Source organism: Macaca fascicularis, chromosome X (genome assembly GCF_037993035.2).
Source record: "Macaca fascicularis isolate 582-1 chromosome X, T2T-MFA8v1.1".
Taxonomy (NCBI): Eukaryota; Metazoa; Chordata; class Mammalia; order Primates; family Cercopithecidae; genus Macaca; species Macaca fascicularis.
In genome coordinates this window covers 130,266,792-130,286,739 of record NC_088395.1, presented here as the reverse complement: position 1 = coordinate 130,286,739, position 19,948 = coordinate 130,266,792, and the positions used below count along the sequence as shown (strand labels likewise).

General features: G+C 36.0%; 1 protein-coding gene across 22 annotated transcripts in view; it reads right to left on the bottom strand.

The window, feature by feature from the left end:
• The window catches only part of STAG2 (STAG2 cohesin complex component), a 139,805-nt gene that overhangs the window by 49,107 nt on the left and 70,750 nt on the right, over positions 1–19,948 (bottom strand). For all 22 annotated transcript variants that reach the window (XM_005594515.4, XM_074029208.1, XM_005594512.4 and 19 more), the window contains 8 exons: positions 15,366–15,462; positions 10,061–10,137; positions 7,344–7,548; positions 5,269–5,420; positions 3,697–3,770; positions 2,454–2,577; positions 1,550–1,648; positions 1,370–1,449 (listed from right to left, as the gene is read on the bottom strand). In XM_005594515.4, coding sequence (XP_005594572.1) covers positions 1,370–1,449; positions 1,550–1,648; positions 2,454–2,577; positions 3,697–3,770; positions 5,269–5,420; positions 7,344–7,548; positions 10,061–10,137; positions 15,366–15,462 — 908 coding nt within the window. The remainder of the gene's footprint in view (positions 1–1,369; positions 1,450–1,549; positions 1,649–2,453; positions 2,578–3,696; positions 3,771–5,268; positions 5,421–7,343; positions 7,549–10,060; positions 10,138–15,365; positions 15,463–19,948) is intronic.

Sequence of the window (19,948 nt, the reverse complement as noted above, 5' to 3'; positions counted from 1 at the left end):
AATCCCAGCACTTTGGGAGGCCGAGGCGGGTGGATCACCTGAGGTCAGGAGTTCGAGACCAGCCTGGCCAACATGGTGAAACTTCGTCTCTACTAAAAAAACAAAAATTAGCCAGGCGTGGTGGCAGGCACCTGTAATCCCAGCTACTCGGGAAGCTGAGGCAGGGGAATCGCTTGAACCCAGGAGGTGGAGGTTGTGGTGAGCCGAGATCATGCCACTGCACTCCAACCTGGGCAACAGAGCGAGACTCCATCCATCTTAGAAAAAAAAGAAAGAAAAGAAACTGGAAGTCTTGTACATTGCTGGTGGGAATGTAAAATAGTCCAAGCTTTGTGGAAAGCATTATGGCGGTTCCTCAAAAAAAAAAATTTAACAGAATTACCATATGATCCAGCATTCCACTTCTGGGTATACATGAAACAACTGAAAGCAGAGACTCAAACAGATACTTGCACATCTATGTTCATAGCAGCATTACTGACAATAACCAAAAGAACAGTCCAAATCTCCATCAATGCAAAAATGGATAAATAAAATGTGGAATATACATACAGTGAAATATTCAGCTATAAACAGGAGTACATGCTATAATAATGTATGAAACTTGAAGAAATTATGCCAAGTGAAATAAGCCAGCTGCAAAGAACAAATATTGTATGATTCCACTTACACGAAATATCTAGAATAGGCAAGTTCATAGAGACAGAAAATAAAACAATGGTTACCAGGATATGGGGGAAGGGGACAATGGAGAATCAGTGTTTAGTGGATACAGAGCTCCAGAATAAAGTGATGAAAAAGTTCTGAAGATGGATAGTGGTGGCAGTTGTACAACAATGTAAATATAGGTAATGCCAGTAAACCATACTTTAAAATGGTTAAAATGGTGAATTTTACATAATCTATATTTTACTACCATTTTTTAAAAAGGAAAAATATGAATAACATAACATCACTATCAGATATTAACATAGAATAGGTCTTAAATTCAGATTGTTTAAAAGTGCTATGAGAAGTATAACAGAGACATTCTTATAAATGCTCATACCCTAAAAGTGTAACAAAATATAATAAGCATGTTTTTTAATACACTGATGTGCTTAACTTATTTCAAGAGCATCAGAAACAGAAAAATAGGAAATACATCGGCCAAGAGAATGGGAACACATGAATTCCTAGCTCGGTCAGAATTTCCATATTCTACGGTTCCTTCTTCCTGTGTTTTCTCAGCTATACATGAAGAAATTCAACTTCTAGCTGTAAAACTCCATTACTAAAATTTAGACCTAGATGAGTTTGAACCAAATACTCTAATGTATTATTTAGATATCTGAACATTAGTGCAAATATGCAACAAATACATACTTACTGTAAAACAAGAGTGAGTAATTTTATTGCTTGTACTGCAACATCATATTCTTTGTCAAGGGTCATAGACACAATTCTATCCTAAGGACAAAAAAAAAAATTTAAAATATTTTTAAAAAGAAAGCAAGAGGAAAGTGTTTGCAAATGACAAGTTATTTGTAAATTCTTAAGTAATACTAACCTTGAACCGACTGGTAAAAAGTTCCAGTTTGGAATTAAGCTCTTTGTTATAATAAAGCCCTTGTAGAGCAGTAAGACATTTGAGTCTTACTTCACCTTGCTAAAAAAAAAAAAAAAAAGGAGACAATGAATTAAAACTCTATGTATTCTCAACTTCAATATTGAAGATGTATACAATATTTTCTACTTTAAAATTTTAAATATTTCATACCATAGCATTCCTTCAGAAACTATCATCTTTGATAATGCAAAAATAGTAATCAGTACATACATTTACAACTAAATACCTATGGGATTACTGTTTCTGAAGTTCAAAGGATAATTTTTGAAAATTTGTTCAGAACAAAACTATTGTGAAAAACAATAGAATCATGTGTCACAGTATATTTTCCACTATAGAAAGTAATGTTTGGAAAGAATTATATACAATTAACTTCTTCAAGGCAAGTGAAAAGGCAGCCTAAGAGAACGGTAGTTTAATGAAAACATATTAAAAAGGTCAGAAACCAAGCTGTAAGGTATAATCTGGCTAAGATACAGGTTTGTCAAAAGAGAAGATCAAAAATGAAGAATTTTTTTTAAGTACATAGCTCTCAGATAACAACAGAGTAATGGTTCTTCTTTGTGCCCTAAGAAATGTCTCACTCCTACCACCTTCATGATTCTAATATTTCAGCAAAAAACTGATTCACCATTAATGGTTAAATCAGTGGCCAGGATTCAAAAATATCTAGCAGACTTTATGTGACAGAAAGTAAGTTTTTACAGAGAAGATAGAAAACAATAAAGGGGAGGCTTACAGAAATTTGTCACCAGGTATACATACAGGCAGATAACTCATGAATGAGAGCTGCAGGCAGCCACGCCGATGTGTAGAAAGAAGCAGTCTGAAGGGCACATCTTACCTTATCATGCATAGTCCAACCAACATATTTTAAATAACTGTCATTAAGAAAGGCATCACTATACATCTTCATCCAAATGCCAATCTCTTCAATGCATATAGCTCGAATTTCAGCTATCGCATCACTGAATGGAGGAAGGAAAAGCGATGCATAATTAGTGCCAATATACCACAAAACTTATGGTTTATTCAAGAGATGCCAAGTACTTCAGATCTACTATGAATATGATACTATCTTAAGTATTACTAGAGATTAAAAATATATAAATGAAGCATGGGCCTGAATGCCAAAAGCTTACAGTCTAGATGGCAAAGCATAATTATCAACACATAAATACTTAAAATTATATAAAACTACAAACAAAATCCCATCCCCACACCTTTTATACCAAACGTATCCCAGTCTTTGCTCACACCTGCTGGGCATGGTGTGTTCAGAAGACAGCAGGCACACTTGTCTGCTAGAGCATAATTTCCAGGTAAGAATTATTTACACATTACACTGAGGCCAAGTTCAACTGGGATTTGAATGTTAGAATAAATGATTTTAAATTTATCTTGTAAGTACTGGTGAGTCATGGAAGGCAGAGGAATAACACAATAAAAGGATATTTTGGCAAAACTGCAATAATCTCTAGGCATAGAATGAAGAAACAGACTAAGGTAACGGTGACAATAGAAGTGAAAAGGTAAGAATGGACATGGAGACATTACAAAGCAAACATTAACCTGATTCAGTAACTGCCAAGTTGAGGATATGTGAAAGAAGCTGAATAAAAATACTACCAAAATTTAAGAATAGGTTACAGCAGAAATTTAATAAGATTACTATTTCTTTCCTCTGTTCATTCAAAACAGCAGAAGAAAACATCTCACTTTAACCTATCCAATTTTTCCCACTGATACTCAATGGAAGGGAAAAGAGTCAAGAGTCAGCATGTGCAGGTTCTACTAACATAGCGCATCCAAAGGCAATTAAGTATTATGTAGCCTGACTCCAAATAGCAGTAACTTCTACGGGCTACAAGTCAAGCACAGCATTATCCACTTTTCAGATGGGAAACACCAAACTCACAGGAGTTAAATAACTTGCCCAGAGTGACTCAGTGGCACAGTGTAGAGTCTAACATTGATTTTACTGTAACATTCTTCCCACTAATTTAGATGCCCTACACCAGTGAAAATGCAAACTTGCTGAGTAGAAATTATATAGTGCTACTTGAGAAAAAACTGTCACAACTTACCGGTATCTATGTACAAACACTCCTTTAAATATTGCATTCATCATATTTTCTATTTCATCTTGATTTTCCTGAAGCTGTAAAAAACACATCATTTCTTTTCAATTGTAAAGGAAGACAACCAAATGAACACCTGTAAGTTGTTATAAGCACGAGAAAAGCAGAATTCCCCAGTATTCTGGTGAATTTTGAATTTTACTAGACAACAGTAACCATATAGAAAAATTAACAGTTATATTATCAGGTAAAGTCCCTTAATACCTGAAACACTTGAATGGGATTTTAATATTTAGCTAGTAGATTTTTTTCCTAATGCTCATAAATTTCCACTAAAGAACTGTAAAGAAGGCCAGATGCAGTGGCTCATGCCTGTAATCTCAGCACTTGGGGAGGCCAAGACAGACGGATCACTTGAGGTCAGGAGTTCGAGACCAGCCTGGCCAATGTGGCGAAACCCTGACTCTACTAAAAATACAAAAATTAGCCAGGCATGGTGGCACAAGCCTATAATCCTAGCTACTGAGGAGGCTGAAGCAGGAGCTTGAACCTGGGAGGTGGAGGTTGCAGTGAGCCGAAATAGTGCCACTGCACTCCAGCCTGGGCAACAAAGTGAGATTCTGCCTCCAAAAAAAAAAAAAAAAAGGCACTGTAAAGAAATCTGTAGTTTATTGTTACTACATATCACTTATTATACAGCATATACATAAATTAAGGGGAAAAGTATCAATATTTCAAATTATATGAAAAAGATGAGGAATTTAGACATGGGGGAAATATGAGCAGGATTTTTCTTAGTTTTCTTGAGTCTGGATATGTTTTAAAGTTATTAACTATTTTGGAAATAACCAATTTAAAATTAGCTACTAATTTCCCCCCCAAAAAAATTCAGAATCAGGTCAATAATTCATAGATTACCACGATAACTACTGAACTCAACTGCATTACTAATATTTTTGAAAAATCAGACTTTGCCTATTTGAAATGAAAACAAACATCTCCATTATGAGATAGCTAAATAGTTTATCACCAATGAAGAAAGAATTTAAATTACAGCTGCAGCATCAAAAGATTTCATTTACTGTTATTTCACATAAGGCTGAAAAAATTATTTTCCTCATTCAAAGTTGAATTTGGTGGTCAGTCATTAATGTTAAACAAATGCCTTCTACTGTATAAAAAACACTGATTTAGATAGTAATAAACAGCTTATGTTATTTTTCAAAGTGATTTTATTTTTCAAAGTGATTTTAATTGTGAAACCTCTTTTCATCCTGACAAAAGGTTTTTCACCATAGAGATGAATAATACTAAAGCTTAAAACAACTTGTCAGACTAACCCCAGTCCCCTTACTTAAAGCCAATTACTCTTAATAGTAGTCCACGCAGACTGAAAATAAGAAAACAGTATTGCTGGCATGGATATTCATCAGAATTTTGTTGGGCAAATAGTTTGAAATGTTATTTACATTTAAATATTTCAAAAACAATTATCTGAGCCACTAGCAAAGTTATATCCTAATTAATGGTGACCAAGTTGGTCACACAATAGCCTAAATATTCAATATAAAAGTTTACCTCTTTCCGCTTTTGTAGAAGGAGTTCTAGCCTCTCATTGGCTCGTTTTCCAATCATTTTATTCCGTTCTGCTTCATATTGTCTTTGTGTATTATCCATATTAATGCTAAGATTTAGTGCCACATTCACCAAAGCTGTCATCAACTTCATAGCTATTTTTTAAAGAGTAAAAGTATGGTGAAATTAATCTAACAGATACAAAAATTTACAATTTAATATCAAATAGAAAAATTAAGCAGAAATGAGCTAATCTGCTTCTAACAAAAGAAAGATGCAGCTGCTACAAATGACAACAATAAAATAACAAAAAATAAAACAACTTTTCAGGAATTATCTCCTAATCCTCACAATGGCCCTCTCAAAAGTATTATACCCATTTCATTCATGGCAAAATTGAAACTCAGGGAAATTTTAAAATTTGCCTCAGTTCATATAAGCAGTCAAATCAGGATTCAAACCAAGGCAATCTGACTCCAGACTATCCTTAAATTCCATTATTCTATAATATGTTCCCTAAAATATTATAATCATTTTCATAGATCATAATTCACCTTCTAAAGTAAATTTTAGTTCACACAGAAGTTATTTAGCTATCTCAGTAATTAAAAGTAACTTGATGGCTTTACATCAAATTATATTTTATGAAAATGTTGAGGAATTTTATCAGTATTTGCTTTCCTTTCATTTTACTCTATAACATGACTGATGAAATTGTGAACAGATCTCCATGGAAAGTCAAAAGTATAAAGGGCAAAATGTCACTTAATTAAAGTGCTTTTTCATAAAGCTTCCTCCAGATCTCTACCTTCTGTTACTAAACTCTTACTCCTGATACAAGATTCTTATTGCCTGGGATTTAAAATTTATTAACTGAAAGATCTGATCACTTTTTGCTTTATTTAGCTTACTCCAGACTACTTCTCAGACTTAGTGCATTGCACGATACAACAACAATAAAATTACATCTTAAATTTGTGGCTATTGGCTCTCTTAAAGAAAGATTTCCCAATTTTCTGCTCTAAGTTAATTTCATGCTCCCAGCAATCCAGTTTGTCACTCTGATCTACAAGTACCCATCTTGCACCATAATCTTTGTTTTAATTTACTTTAGCCATCAAGTTCTTGACATTGCTACCTTAAGTGCATAAAGCAAGATCATATTCATGTTTTCTGACTTCAAACGTAAAAACAAAAACAACATATGGGAAACTGCATTTTCTCTTTAATAATGAAGGACTTAGAAGCATATCTTTAATCATAGATTTAATCATTTGAGAAAATCTTCTAAATGAAAAACAAACCACAGAGAATATAAAATATTTTAGTTAAAAATCAAAATATCATTAAGATTCAGAAGATTCAGAATACTATCATAACAGTGCCTATTTTATTTATTGAAACTCAAAAACAACATATTCAAAAACAGTGTATCACCAATTTCACCTTAAGCACAAAAGAGAAACTAATAGATTTTATGAGTTATAAAAATATACCTCATTTAATTAAACTTTAAAGAACAAAGAATTTGCCCCAGCCTAAAGTTACCCAGAAGCATAAGAGAAATCAACTTTTTGCAGTGTGACTGAAAGAACAGGCATCACCCAGTAGGGTCCATCCTACCTGGAGAGGCAATGCACACCAAAGACAAACTATATGGTCATCAGGATCACATATCCAAAATGACTGTGATGATATCTCCAAATCTGCTGTCAATATCTTCCCTGGTAACATATCTTTCAAAAACCCACTACATACCTATCATCCAATTTTCCCTTCTTGTGGCATAGTATTTTTCAATAATCCAATGCATACCTACCATCCAATTCTCCCCTGTTGTGGCACAGTATGCATAATATACAAGAAAATCACCATATACTAGTCATAGTATACCTTCACAAAATCGAAACTGAAATTACCATCCCATTTCCCGTAATTCGCAGGAGGGATGAGGGGACTGTCCTCTTAGTGGTCACTTTATAAATAAAATTAATTAATTTGTATCTCTGTTATTTCCTTTCTCTTTCAATGAGAATCTTTTTCATCTCAAATCTAAGACGAAATTTCTAAATACTGACCTGCCAGGGTGCTTGTATGTCGAAATGCTCTGACTTGTGAGTCAGACAATCCTGTAAGAAGTGAAATGACTGTATCCATCATATACTCATCATATATGATACTATATTGACATTGCCGTACTAACACACCAATGAATTCACAAAAACTGGATTTGAACTTCTTCCACTGAGGACCGGCCATAGTAAGTGGATAATCTCCACTATCCTAAAACAAAAATTTAAAACAGCAATTTCATTTAGAATGCATGACAACATACCACTTGCTTTTGAAATACCCTAGACAAAAGCATGAAAAGGTATCTCTCACCTTTCTTCTCCAATAAATCCTCAAAGTAGGCAAGAGAACAATATATAAAGGTAGGGGTACCTCTGAATACTCTGGCTCTTTAAGATCAAAATAGATATTCTGAATTCACTTTAATCAATGAAAATATATACTAATTACTCAGGTTAAAATTTTTAAAAGCCTCCCTCATCAAAGCAAAACATCCTTGTGATGAGCACAGATATAAAGCAAAAGCAAACCCAAACCAAACCAAAATTATATTTTTAAATAGATTCAAAATGATGGAAATCATATTCTCAATCTAATAAAATGATGTGATGTATAAATCAACAAAACATTAGCTTCAAATACATCACACGGTCAACAGATATAAACAATCATAATTTTTTAAAGAAATGGAAATGTAGCTAGTATTGCCTTGGAAGACTGCTACTCTGGTTTTCCTTTGCACAAGAGGGCATTCTCTAGTCTCCGGGTAAATTGAGATTCTCTACGAATCATTAAAAACAATAAAATACTTAGAAATAAAAGCAGAGACTAATACCATATAGAACATCTAAAAGTAATGGTCTCTGACAAGAGCATCCTAGAGATGTAAGGTAACTTTATCAGTACAGTTTAGTAAATTTTAAAAATTAATTTTTGTTAACAGAACATTTTTTAAAATCTTAAGTCATGTCACATGTAAGTGCAGTTGAGTCTCATCTGAGAACAAGGTCCTGATATTCCACAAAAAAGTTTTCTGGGTATTTTCTGATTAGCTAATTTAGAGACTATATTGAAATACAGCATCTTAATTGTTAGTAACTTGGTTTGCTGACATTTTCAAATCATATTTCAGGACAATTATCTCAAATAGCTGTTTCCTTTTAGTGAGAAAGTTCTCACTAAAACATTTAATATTAAAAGGGTAAAAAATACCACTATTCAAAATTACTTCTCAACTACTTGGGGAGTGATTAATAGCACATAGGGATCATAAAAGTATTTTAACTCAACTATCTTTTAGAATAATAGTTCAAAGCTCCTTCATCAGAGTAAGCAAGAAAAAAAAGACCAAATAAAACTCAAATCAGACAAGGTTTTCTACTTGAAAATCCACAGTGAAAAATTTCGGAAGAGTAAAGCTACTGGCGCTGAAATACAGCAGTGACCCAAACAAGCCCAAATTCCTTCCTTGAAGAAGCTTAATTTATAGTAAATCTATATATGTATTTATTGGTAACGATACTTCAAAGAGCTCACTGTAATAAAGAATCAACTCAATCTAGCCCTAGGGAGGTAAGTGGGGGACAACTCAGTCTAAACTAATATGTAATCTTTGTTGTTCTTAAGAGCTTTTAAACAATAAAAATATCTATATACTCCTTTGCCCTAGCTATCAAGTTCCCTAAATATTGCTGAAATCTTCCTTTTACAACATTCCAGGATATGTTCTTATATTCTTCCTTGAAATTTTCATTTTTGGCAATAATAACTACCATTTATTAAGTTCTTGCTATGTTCTGGGAACTGTAAAATGTTAAGCAATTTTCAAACATTACTCAATTCAATCTTCGTAACAGCCTTATGAGTAAAGTACTATTAGGCCCATTTTACAGATAATGAAACTGATACTGGCCAGATGCAGTGGCACCTACCTGCTGCAATCCCAGCACTTTGGGAGGCCAAGGTGGGCAGATCACTTGAGGTCAGGAGTTTGCGACCAGAGTGGCCAACATGGTAAACCCACACCACTCAACCCCCATCTCTACTAAAAATACAGAAATTATTCAGGAGTGGTGGCAGGTGCCTGTAATCCCAGCTACTTGGAAGGCTGTGGCAGGAAAATTGCTTGAACCCGGGAGGCGGAGGTTACAGTGAGTCGAGATCATGCCACTGCACTCCAGCCTGGGCAACAGAGCGAGACTCTGTATCAGGAAAAAAGAAAAAAAAAAGAAAAAAAAAACAAAAAACTGATACTAAGACAACAACCTGCCAAAGGTCGCACAGGCATCATTTAATTAAATCTAATGCCAAAGCTCTTATTTACAACATTAATGCTCACAATTTTTTTTTTCTTTTTTTTGACGGAGTCTCACTCTGTTGCCCAGGCTGGAGTACAGTGGCGTGATCTCGGCTCACTGCAACCTCCGCCTCCCAGGTTCAAGCAATTCTCCTGTCTCAGCCTCCCAAGTAGCTGGGACTACAGGCGCACGCCACAACACCCGGCTAATTTTTTGTATTTTTAGTACAGATAGGATTTCACCATATTGGTCAGGCTGGTCTCGAACTCCTGACCTCAGGGGATTTGCCTGCCTCGGCCTCTGAAAGTGTGGGATTACAGGCATGAGCCACCATGCCCAGCCTAATGCTTAATTTAATAATACTTTCAAAAATAAGTCAAGATAAACATTCATAAGTTATCAAAACACTTAAGGTAGTAAGTTACCTCATCGAATTCTTCAGTCATTTTTCGAATTATCTCAGAGTTCTGCATATGTCTAAACATTTCTGCTGTGACAACTCCTGAAATTTGCAAATGTCAGAAGTTAATATATGGTGTGATAAAAAAAAATAAAGAAAACTTCCAAGTAAGTCTCTAAGAAGTCTATGGTCACACAATAAAAGGCATACTTCTTCCACCATCATCTAATGATCTTCACCATGATACTCTAATCTATAAATAAATGCTATCTATTCTCAATATGCACAAGAAAACAGCCCCACACTTCTGACAGATCTTTTTTCCTAACACAATTAACTTTGGCCATTTCTACCTGACTTACTTTACTCATGCTGTAATATTTATATTGGCTTTGTCTCTTTAACATAAACCATATGTTATCAAGAGTGAGATAGCATCTAGTATAACACTTAAAACCTTGGGGATGAAGCTGAAGACAAGGAAAAGAGTAAAAGCTAGAGTTCACTTTAGTCAAGCTTCTTTATTAAGCACTATTTCGTGTAAGGTAACTATATCCTAACATCCTCTAAAAGAGTTAAGTAGTAAATTGTAGTTCCCGCCCACCTAGATGCCTGTAATCTAGTTAAAAGTTAAAACTAAAGAATACCAAAAAGAAAAAGAAGTAAACTGTCAAAGGTAGTACATAATCGATGCCCTGATGTGTGGAAATGCCAAAGAAATGCTATAGCTCTGACTCCACCCCCACCAGAAAAATCACACGTTATACGCTAGAAAATCAAGAACTATGTCAAAGAGAAACAATTTGATAAGGACCTTTAGAATCTTACACAGGAGGATGGGAGAGGAAAAAAGAAAGGGTGCACATTAGAAGTAGTAAAACATTAGTCAGGTGGAGACCAAACATCAGAAAGGAAATTTCTAGCATGCAGTAGGAAGATATACACGAACTTCCACTGATGGGGCATCAAACTGAGAAATAGAGAGATGGGGGCAGGGGTAATCAACGTAAATACTAGATTTTCAAAATCCTGTTTTTATTGTTGAATTATTTGCTTACCAGTCTTCTCAGTAGAAATACCATAAATATAGTAATATCTAAGAGAAGAATGTCTTGGTACGGGAAGATGAGATTTATAAATAAGAACTAGATACAATTAACATAGATTTTTTTCAACTGACCAGAGCAATACTTTGTATATGCATGCGTGTGTGTGTGTGTGCGCGCCTGCGTATATACATAGCTGTAAAACCATAATCCCAGCTTCACAGATGAGGAAACTAAGGCTTAGGCTAAAGCTAAAAGAAATTAAATAATTTGTCTGAGACTATTTACCTAAATCATGCTGCCTCCCACTTATCTGGGTAAGATTAATTTCTAGTGGTACCCTAGAAGAATCCTTACTTACCACAACTTAAAAAAAAAAAAAAAACTTAAAAAAAAAAAAACACCAGGCCGGGCACGGTGGCTCAAGCCTGTAATCCCAGCACTTTGGGAGGCCGAGACGGGCGGATCGCAAGGTCAGGAGATCGAGACCATCCTGGCTAACATGGTGAAACCCCGTCTCTACTAAAAAATACAAAAAAATAGCCGGGCGAGGTGGCGGGCGCCTGTAGTCCCAGCTACTCGGGAGGCTGAGGCAGGAGAATGGCGTAAACCCGGGAGGCGGAGCTTGCAGTGAGCTGAGATCCGGCCACTGCACTCCAGCCTGGGCAACAGAGCGAGACTCCGTCTCAAAAACAAAAAAAAACAAAAAAAAAAAACAAAAAAAAACAAAAAAAAAACACCAAATGATTGTTTTAAAAAGTTGATGAACTCAGGAGAAAGCACCATTTATCTGGCTAAAGAAACACTCTCTGCTGGGTACGATGGCTCATGACTGTAATTCTAGCACTTTGGGAGGCTGAGGTGGGCGGGTCACTTGAGGTCTGGAGTTCAAGACCAACCTGGCCAACATGGTGAAACCCCGTCTCTACTAAAAACACAAAAATTAGCCGGGTGTGGTGGTGCGTGCCTGTAATCCCAGCTACTTGGGGGGCTGAGGCAGGAGAATCACTTGAGTCTGGGAGGCAGAGCTTGCAGTGAGCTAAGATCACATCTCTGCACTCCAACCTGGGCAACACAGTGAGATTCTGTCTCAAAAAAAAAGAGGAGAGGAAAGAAGAGGAGAGGAGAGGAGAGGAGGGGAGGGGAGGGGAAGGGAAACACATACTCTCAAAAACCTTTTGAAAGGCTTTTGTTTTTAATCTAGAATCATGTATAACTCTTCAAAACCTTCCCATACTTCATACCCAGGTGCTGTATACCTCGGAATGCTAGAGAAAGAAAAGTAACTAAAGGCCTGAACATTTCTGTGAAATTAACATTTACATATAAATATATCTCGAAGCAAACATACTGCATACTTTTCAACAATCCCTCATTTCTAAAGCTCCTCCCCCTTCTCATAAACCACAAGACATCCAGAAACCCAAAAACAAGCAGAAAAAGACCTCAAAGCAGAAAAGAAAGTAGCTATCACAAATTCCATTCATTTAACTTTTGAGGCAGGTATGAAGCCACCATTAGGACATAAGGCCAGAGCCTGCTGCCTTAAAAATGTGGGGGACATTTTTTTTACCAAGACTGCTAAAATCCGGTAAATCTAAAAGTGATATAGCAAGACTCTGTCACTGTTTTAAAAGAAAAAAAAAGAAAAAAAGAAAAGTAACAGCTGACTAGGAAAAAAAGAAGAAAACACTGGCCACAGAATCACCACCGAACAGTCAGGAGCAGCATAGGGCTAAACATCCCTCCATGCTTCAACAGTCGCAGAAGCCACCACTGTATTATAGAAAAATAACTGATGCTTTTAACAACCTTGGGTCTGCAGGAAATGTTAAATTACAATAAGTATACTTAAAGAAGTTTCTAAGTCATTTATAAAAGAATTATATCAAAATAATTTTGTGTGTGTAAGTAATTAATGGCTTTATCTTTGATTATATAGTAAATTCCCCTTCATGGAGATTGCCTGATTCCAAGATAAACATTGCAGCAGTGCTCAAATTTACCTCACAATTTAAGTTTTCAATACCTTAAGTTTTTAGAAATCTTGACAAACTCACTTGTGACAAGGTCCAAATGTTGAGTTAGCAAGCTCCTGATTTGTAAACAAACTGATGCCAAAACAGGAATGAATTTGACAAAGGAAACATGCTCTGTGGCCTTGTTTTAAAAACAACTACAACTCAGAAGCCTAATTAAGAAACTCAGGCGGGAGTGGTGGCTCACACCTGTAATCCTGGCACTTTGGGAGGCCAAGGTAGGACAACTTCTTCAGGCTAGGAGATCGAAACCAGCCTGGGCAACAGAGAAAGACCTGTCTCTACAAAAAAAAAAAAAATTAAATTTAAAAAAAAATAGCTCATGCCAGTAAGGTGGCTCATGCCTGTAATCCCAGCACTTTGGAGGCTGAAGTGGGACGACTGCCTGAGGTTAGGAGATTGAAGATCAGCCTGGGCAACATAGCCAGATCTGTCTCTACAAAAAATAAAAATTAACTGGGCATGGTGGTGCACACCTGTAGCCCCAGCTATTTCGGAGGATGAGGCAAGAGGATAATTTGAAGCCTGGGCAACATGGCAAAACCCCATGTCCACAAAAAATAAAAACATAAACAAAAAATTAGCTGGGCGTGTTGTCGTGAGCCTGTTATCCCAGCTACCCAGGAGGTTGAGGTGGGAGGATCACCTGAGCCCAGGAGGTAGAGGATGCAGTGAGCCATGATCACGACACTACACTCCAGCCTGGGTGAAAGAACAAGACTCTCTCTAAAAATAATAATAATAATAAAATAAAATAAAAGGGGAGACTTAAGATTTAAAATTTCAACTCGTTACATTATTTCCGGCCCCTGTTCAGTTGTATGCACTCAACCTTCCATTTGCAAAGAGTTTAATGAGAAAGGACATAGCCCTTGATTTTATGACACAACAAGCAGGTACTTGTATCCATCCTACCCCAGAAAAAAATGACTGGATATAGGCAAAAATAATTTTAGTATGTTCATCTTTAAACAGTCAACCTGGTTCAGAACCTTAAGGATACCATAGTAACATCACAACAACATCTCCTCTGAGCAGAAGTCAACTGAATTTTCTAATATTGAAATAAAGCTACATTTTTAAGGCAAATGAAGTAAACTAGGCAGCTCTCTATACGCTATGATTAAGACAATTTTTTAAATTTCTCAACAACTTAGTGACATTATAAAGATCACAGGCTCAAGAATTTAATATATTTGTCTCTTTCAGGCCTCACAGACAGGTAACATTTAATACACATACTACACTGAATGTTGTGATCAAACTCAAAATGCCAATGTTACTTGTTTTTCAAAGATATTATGGTATCTTTAAAGGAATACTGCAGAATTGAATTGCTTCTTACAATTCGTTTTCTGCATTTGTTGAAATAAATCATTCTTTACCACCTTAATGTTTTATATCTATTTTTAAGTAAACTTCTCTCCCAATTTCTAATGCTCTAATGTTTTTGATGCCACTTTCATTAAAAAAAAAAAAAAAAAGGTACACCCAGAAATCTCCATAAAATGTATTTGCCTGCGCATCATCTGAAATTTCAAGGATGAGCTAAGTATTAAAAGACACCAGATACATCAGAACCTGCCCGTAATCTTGACTGACTCATTTATTAATCCATGAGGATATATGACTCCCCAACTTACATAATTTTGTCCCCCTGCCAAATGTTTGTCCTAAATACTTCTGTCTTAGGGAAGAAATTTATGTATTTTGTACTTTCATAATTCCCAGTTCAAAATGTTTTTAAAGTAACACCACTACACACAACAAAATTTCTTTACCTTTTAGAAAAAATGTCAATTTCATCAATACCTTATTTAACTTACTTAATGTAACTTGCTTGCTTGCTTACTTACTGTTATTCATGGCACTTTTTAACTCCCTACACTGTATAATTCCCTGTCATCTGAACCTGTACCTCTTCATTATCTTCCTCCTCCCTTCTTAATCCATTTCTTTGTTCCTAAAACCAGATGCTAACAGTGGGAAATATATCTAATAAAAGTAACATAACAATTATAAACTGCTAAGCTTTCAGATAACTTTCACATATGAATAAAACTTTGTCAGTAGACTTTCTCTCTTACTTTGTCCTCTGCTCTTTTTTCCTCACAAATTTTGTATGGATATGATGCAAATAATGCCTTAGCGTTATTTACCATGTAAAGTGCTAACAACATCTCTTTAGGTGGAACAATGAAGTGACTATTTGAGAGCTGCTGATTTCAAAATAAATATATCTTACCTTTACAGCCTGAACACTGAATAAAAAAGTTGATAAGGTCAAGAAGTGCTATATCTCGGTCATGCTTGTATGATTCTATCCAATCATCCACCACCGACTACAGCAGAGGGAAAAAAATAAAATCATTAGCTTCTCCTAATTTTCTCAAAATCAATTAAGTCTGATAAAGTCATAAAATTTAAGATTATATAGTATCACATTACTTTAATATAAATACTTACACATTGAAATTTAAAGTTCAATTTTAACAATAATAAAATAGAATCGAATTCAGTAAAACAACTATCTGGTAACACAAAATGACATATCAATATTCTATTTATTTTGCATTGAAAAGAATGTGGAAACTATGGAACTCAATTCCATCAAGTATAATTACTCGTGATTTCTTGGTGACATTAAAGGAAGGAGAGAATTTCAAATAATTAAGACAATACAGGCCAGGTGTGCTAGCTCATGTCTATAATCCCAGAACTTTGGGAGGCCGAGATGAGTGGAAAACTTGAAGTTAAGAGTTCGAGACCAGCCTGGCTGACATGGTACGGTAAAACCTTGTATCTACTACAAATACAAAAATTAGCCAGGCATGGTGGTGCATGCCTGTAATCCCAACTACTCGGGAGCCTGAGGCAGGAGTATTGCTTGAATCCAGGAGGTGGAAGTTGCAGTGAGCCAAGATCACACCACTGTACCCCAACCTGGGCAACACAGTGAGACTTCATCTCAAAAAATAATAATAAAAATAAATAAAATATTCTAAAATTATATTCTAATGGAGGCTGTACAACTCTGAATTTGCACTCTAAAGGGTAAATTTTATAGTATGGTAAATATAACTCAATATGGTTATTTCTTAAAAAAGAAAATAGGCTAGAACTAAAAAATAAAAGGAATACTTTATTCCTTTGGGGGCAAGAGAGGGAACGACAAAACTGATTTTAAATTTTTAGGCCGGGTGCGGTAGCTCACACCTGTAATCCCAGCACTTTGGGAGGCTGAAGCCGGCGGATCACTTGAGGTCAGGAGTTCGAGAGGTCAACACAGTGAAACCCCGTCTCTACTAAAAATACAAAAATTAGCTGGGTGTGGTGGCGCATGCCTATAATCCCAGCTACTCGGGAGGCTGAGGCAGAAGAATCACTTGAACCCGGGAGACGAAGGTTGCAGTGAGCCAAGGTCGCACCACTGCACTCCAGCCTGGGCAACAGAGCAAGACTCTGTCTCCAAAAAACAAACAAACAACAACAACAAAAAACAATTTTTAAATACAGCAAATTAAATAAAATCAAGATGATAAACAAGAGCTAGCGTAAAAAACAAAAGGTTGGGAGAGGGAAATGTTTCTAAGTTATACACCAATAAATAGGAAATCCAGTACAAACAATGACTAAAATATGTAGAATTTAATGTACAAAAAAGATACTATGATTACACAATAAAGATAAATCAAGGAAAAATATCTAAGAAATACCTGGTTCAGATAGACTGACTGGAATTATTCTAAAACTTTACTTAATTTCTACTTTTTTGTATTCTACTTGTTTATATTAATCAACATAATTAACAAAAGAAATGTGCTCAGTATTTTTCCCAAATATAATATAGGCAATAAACAGCAAAAGAATATATCATAGAGATTATGACAGTTTTAAAACATGGCCCCAAATTATTGGACGTTGCTCCCCAGTAAGAGGGTCTATGTCATCTTCTCTAGAACAGAATGCAGTGATGCTTCCAAAATTAGGCCACAGAACGCCAGGCAGCAACTGCACTGGTCTCTTGGAGCACTAGCAAACTGGACACTACTCTCAGGACATTCTCTCCAAACCCAGACGCCATACTGTAAGAAGCCCTAGCCACATAGAAAGGCCATTTGTAAGTATGCTAACAGTTCTGGCTAAGCCCAGCCTTCATATCACTACAGACCAGGCACTAAACATGAGTAAAGAAGCTTCCAAATGATTATAGTCCCTAACTGTGGTAGTGCCAGGCACTCAAATGGCCCCAGCTAAGGCCCTTGACATCATAAAGCAGAGACAAGTCATCTCCACTTAGTTCTGTCTGAATTCCAGACCCAAAGAATCATTAGGCATAATAAAATGATTGTTGTTTCACATCACTAAGTTTGGGGTGGTTTGTTATGCATCATCAATAGATAACTGGAATAATGGCTACTCTCATCAATAAAGACGCAAAATATTCAATGAACTCTTACAAAGAGACCACTACATCACATTAAAAAGTAATTCATGAAGATCAAGTAGAGTTTTCACTAGGAAAATGTCTGCGGTAATAAAAATGATGTGAGCTATTGAAATATGCTTAAAATTTTTAATCAAATAGTACGCTGAGAACCTATGTAACAAAATTCAACATCTGTTATATAATAAAATTAGGGGGCACATGCATACTTTCTCCATTCTTAAAACATAACAATTAGTTTTAAACCAACAGCCATTCTTGTATTTATTGACTATGACTTATAATTACTGAGAAAGCCAGCCTGGCCAACATGATGAAGCTCCATCTCTACCAAAAAATACAAAAAAAAATTAGATGGGCGTGATGGCATGCAGCTGTAATCCCAGCTACTTGGGAGGCTGAGGCACGAGAATCACTTGAACCTGGGAGGCAGAGGTTGCAGTGAGCCAAGATCGCGCCACTGCACTCCAGTCTGGGTGACAAAGTGAGACCTTGTCTCAAATGATAATAACAACAACAACAACAATAATAATAACAACTACTACTACTGAGATAAGTATATCCTGGCAATGCAAAAATAATGAATAATATATGATCCTTGATCAAAAAATTAGCAATCTAAAATCAAAGTCAGGCACAGTATAAGTTCTATATAATGAAAAGATAAGGGTAAAAAACAGGCCGGGCGCGGTGGCTCAAGCCTGTAATCCCAGCACTTTGGAAGGCCGAGACGGGCGGATCACGAGGTCAGGAGATCGAGACCATCCTGGCTAACACGGTGAAACCCCGTCTCTACTAAAAAAAGAAATACAAAAAAAAAAAAAGGGTAAAAAACACATTGGAAAGGAAAAGTAGTAGTGTCTGAGAATGCTTTTCAGAAGACTGACACTTGATTCACTCAGTCCTATTTGATATGCAAGGGGGGAGTAAAAGAAAACTATTGCAAACAACAAAAAAAAACAAAAAAGAAAAGCCTAGGGGCTGAGTATATACTGTGACTGGAGAACAGAAAATATAGCATAAGGAAATCTGGGCTAGAAATTTTAGATAAGAACCCTTGGAAGTTTCTAAACAGAGGACTTCCTCCATCAAATTTGGTCTTAAAAAGGGTAACACAACTGGGAACACACATAACAAAATAAAATTGTCTAAAGGATTCCAGGAAATCAACGGAGAGATAGTGCAGACATTCTCTCTTAAGAGGGAAACACATTTCGAAACAGAAAACCAAGCTGGTCACAATGGCATGTGCCTGTAGTCCCACTTACTGGGGAGGCTGAGGCAGGAGGATTGCTTGAGCCCAGGAGTTCAAGTCCAGCCTGGGCAACATAGTGAAACCCCATCTTAAAATAAAAAAAAGAAAAAAAAAAGGCACAGATAGAGGTACAAACTTAATACGATAAGCCATAAGCAACATAAAAATAAAGAAAATATTCATTTTTAGATAAAAATGGAATAGCCTAATAATAGTGATTATGAGTCAGGATTTCTCATAGCTGTGGTCTGAAGGATTTTGTGTTCAAACTATACGTTGAACTGTAGTCACCAATGTTATGGTATTAAGAAGTGGAGCCTATAGACGGCAATTAGATCATGAGGCCCCTGAGAGCTGCTTTGCCCCTTCTACTATGTGAGGGCACAGTGGGAGGATATCAACTATGAACCAGAAAACAGGCCCTCACCAGATAATGAATCTATAGGCACCTAATATTGAACTTCCCAGCCTTCAAAACTGTAAGAAATAAAATTGTTTTTTATAAGCCTCCTAGTTGATGTTGGTTTTTTGTTTTTGTTTGTTTGTTTGTTTGTTTAGACAGGGATTCACTCTTGTTGCCCAAGCTGGAGTGCAATGGCGCGATCTCAGCTCACTGCAACCTCCGCCTCCCAGGTTCAAGTGATTCTCCTGCGTAAGCCTCCTGAGTAGCTGGGATTACAGGTGCTAGCCACCAAGCCCGGCTAATTTTTGTATTTTTAGTACAGACGGGGTTTCACCATGTTGGGCAGGCTGGTCTCAAACTCCTGACCTCAGGCGATCCACCCACCTCAGCCTCCCAAAGTGCTGGGATTATGTGAGCTGCCACACCTGGCCTATGTTGGTTTTTTACAATAGCAGCCCAAATGGACTAAGACACTGATGTTAAAAAGATAGCAGCAGAAAGAAGATTAGTGCATTTAACTACTTAGAACAAACTATTATAGAGAAAATGTATAATATAAAAATAAGAAGGAAAGTAATGAAATGCAATATAATGTAACTGAAATAATTTATTCTCTTGATAAAAATAACCCAAAAGGAGAACTAGAGAGAGAAAGGTAATTTTTAAAATTGGGAAATGATTAAATAAACCATAGCACAGTAATATAATAAGACATTATTTTTT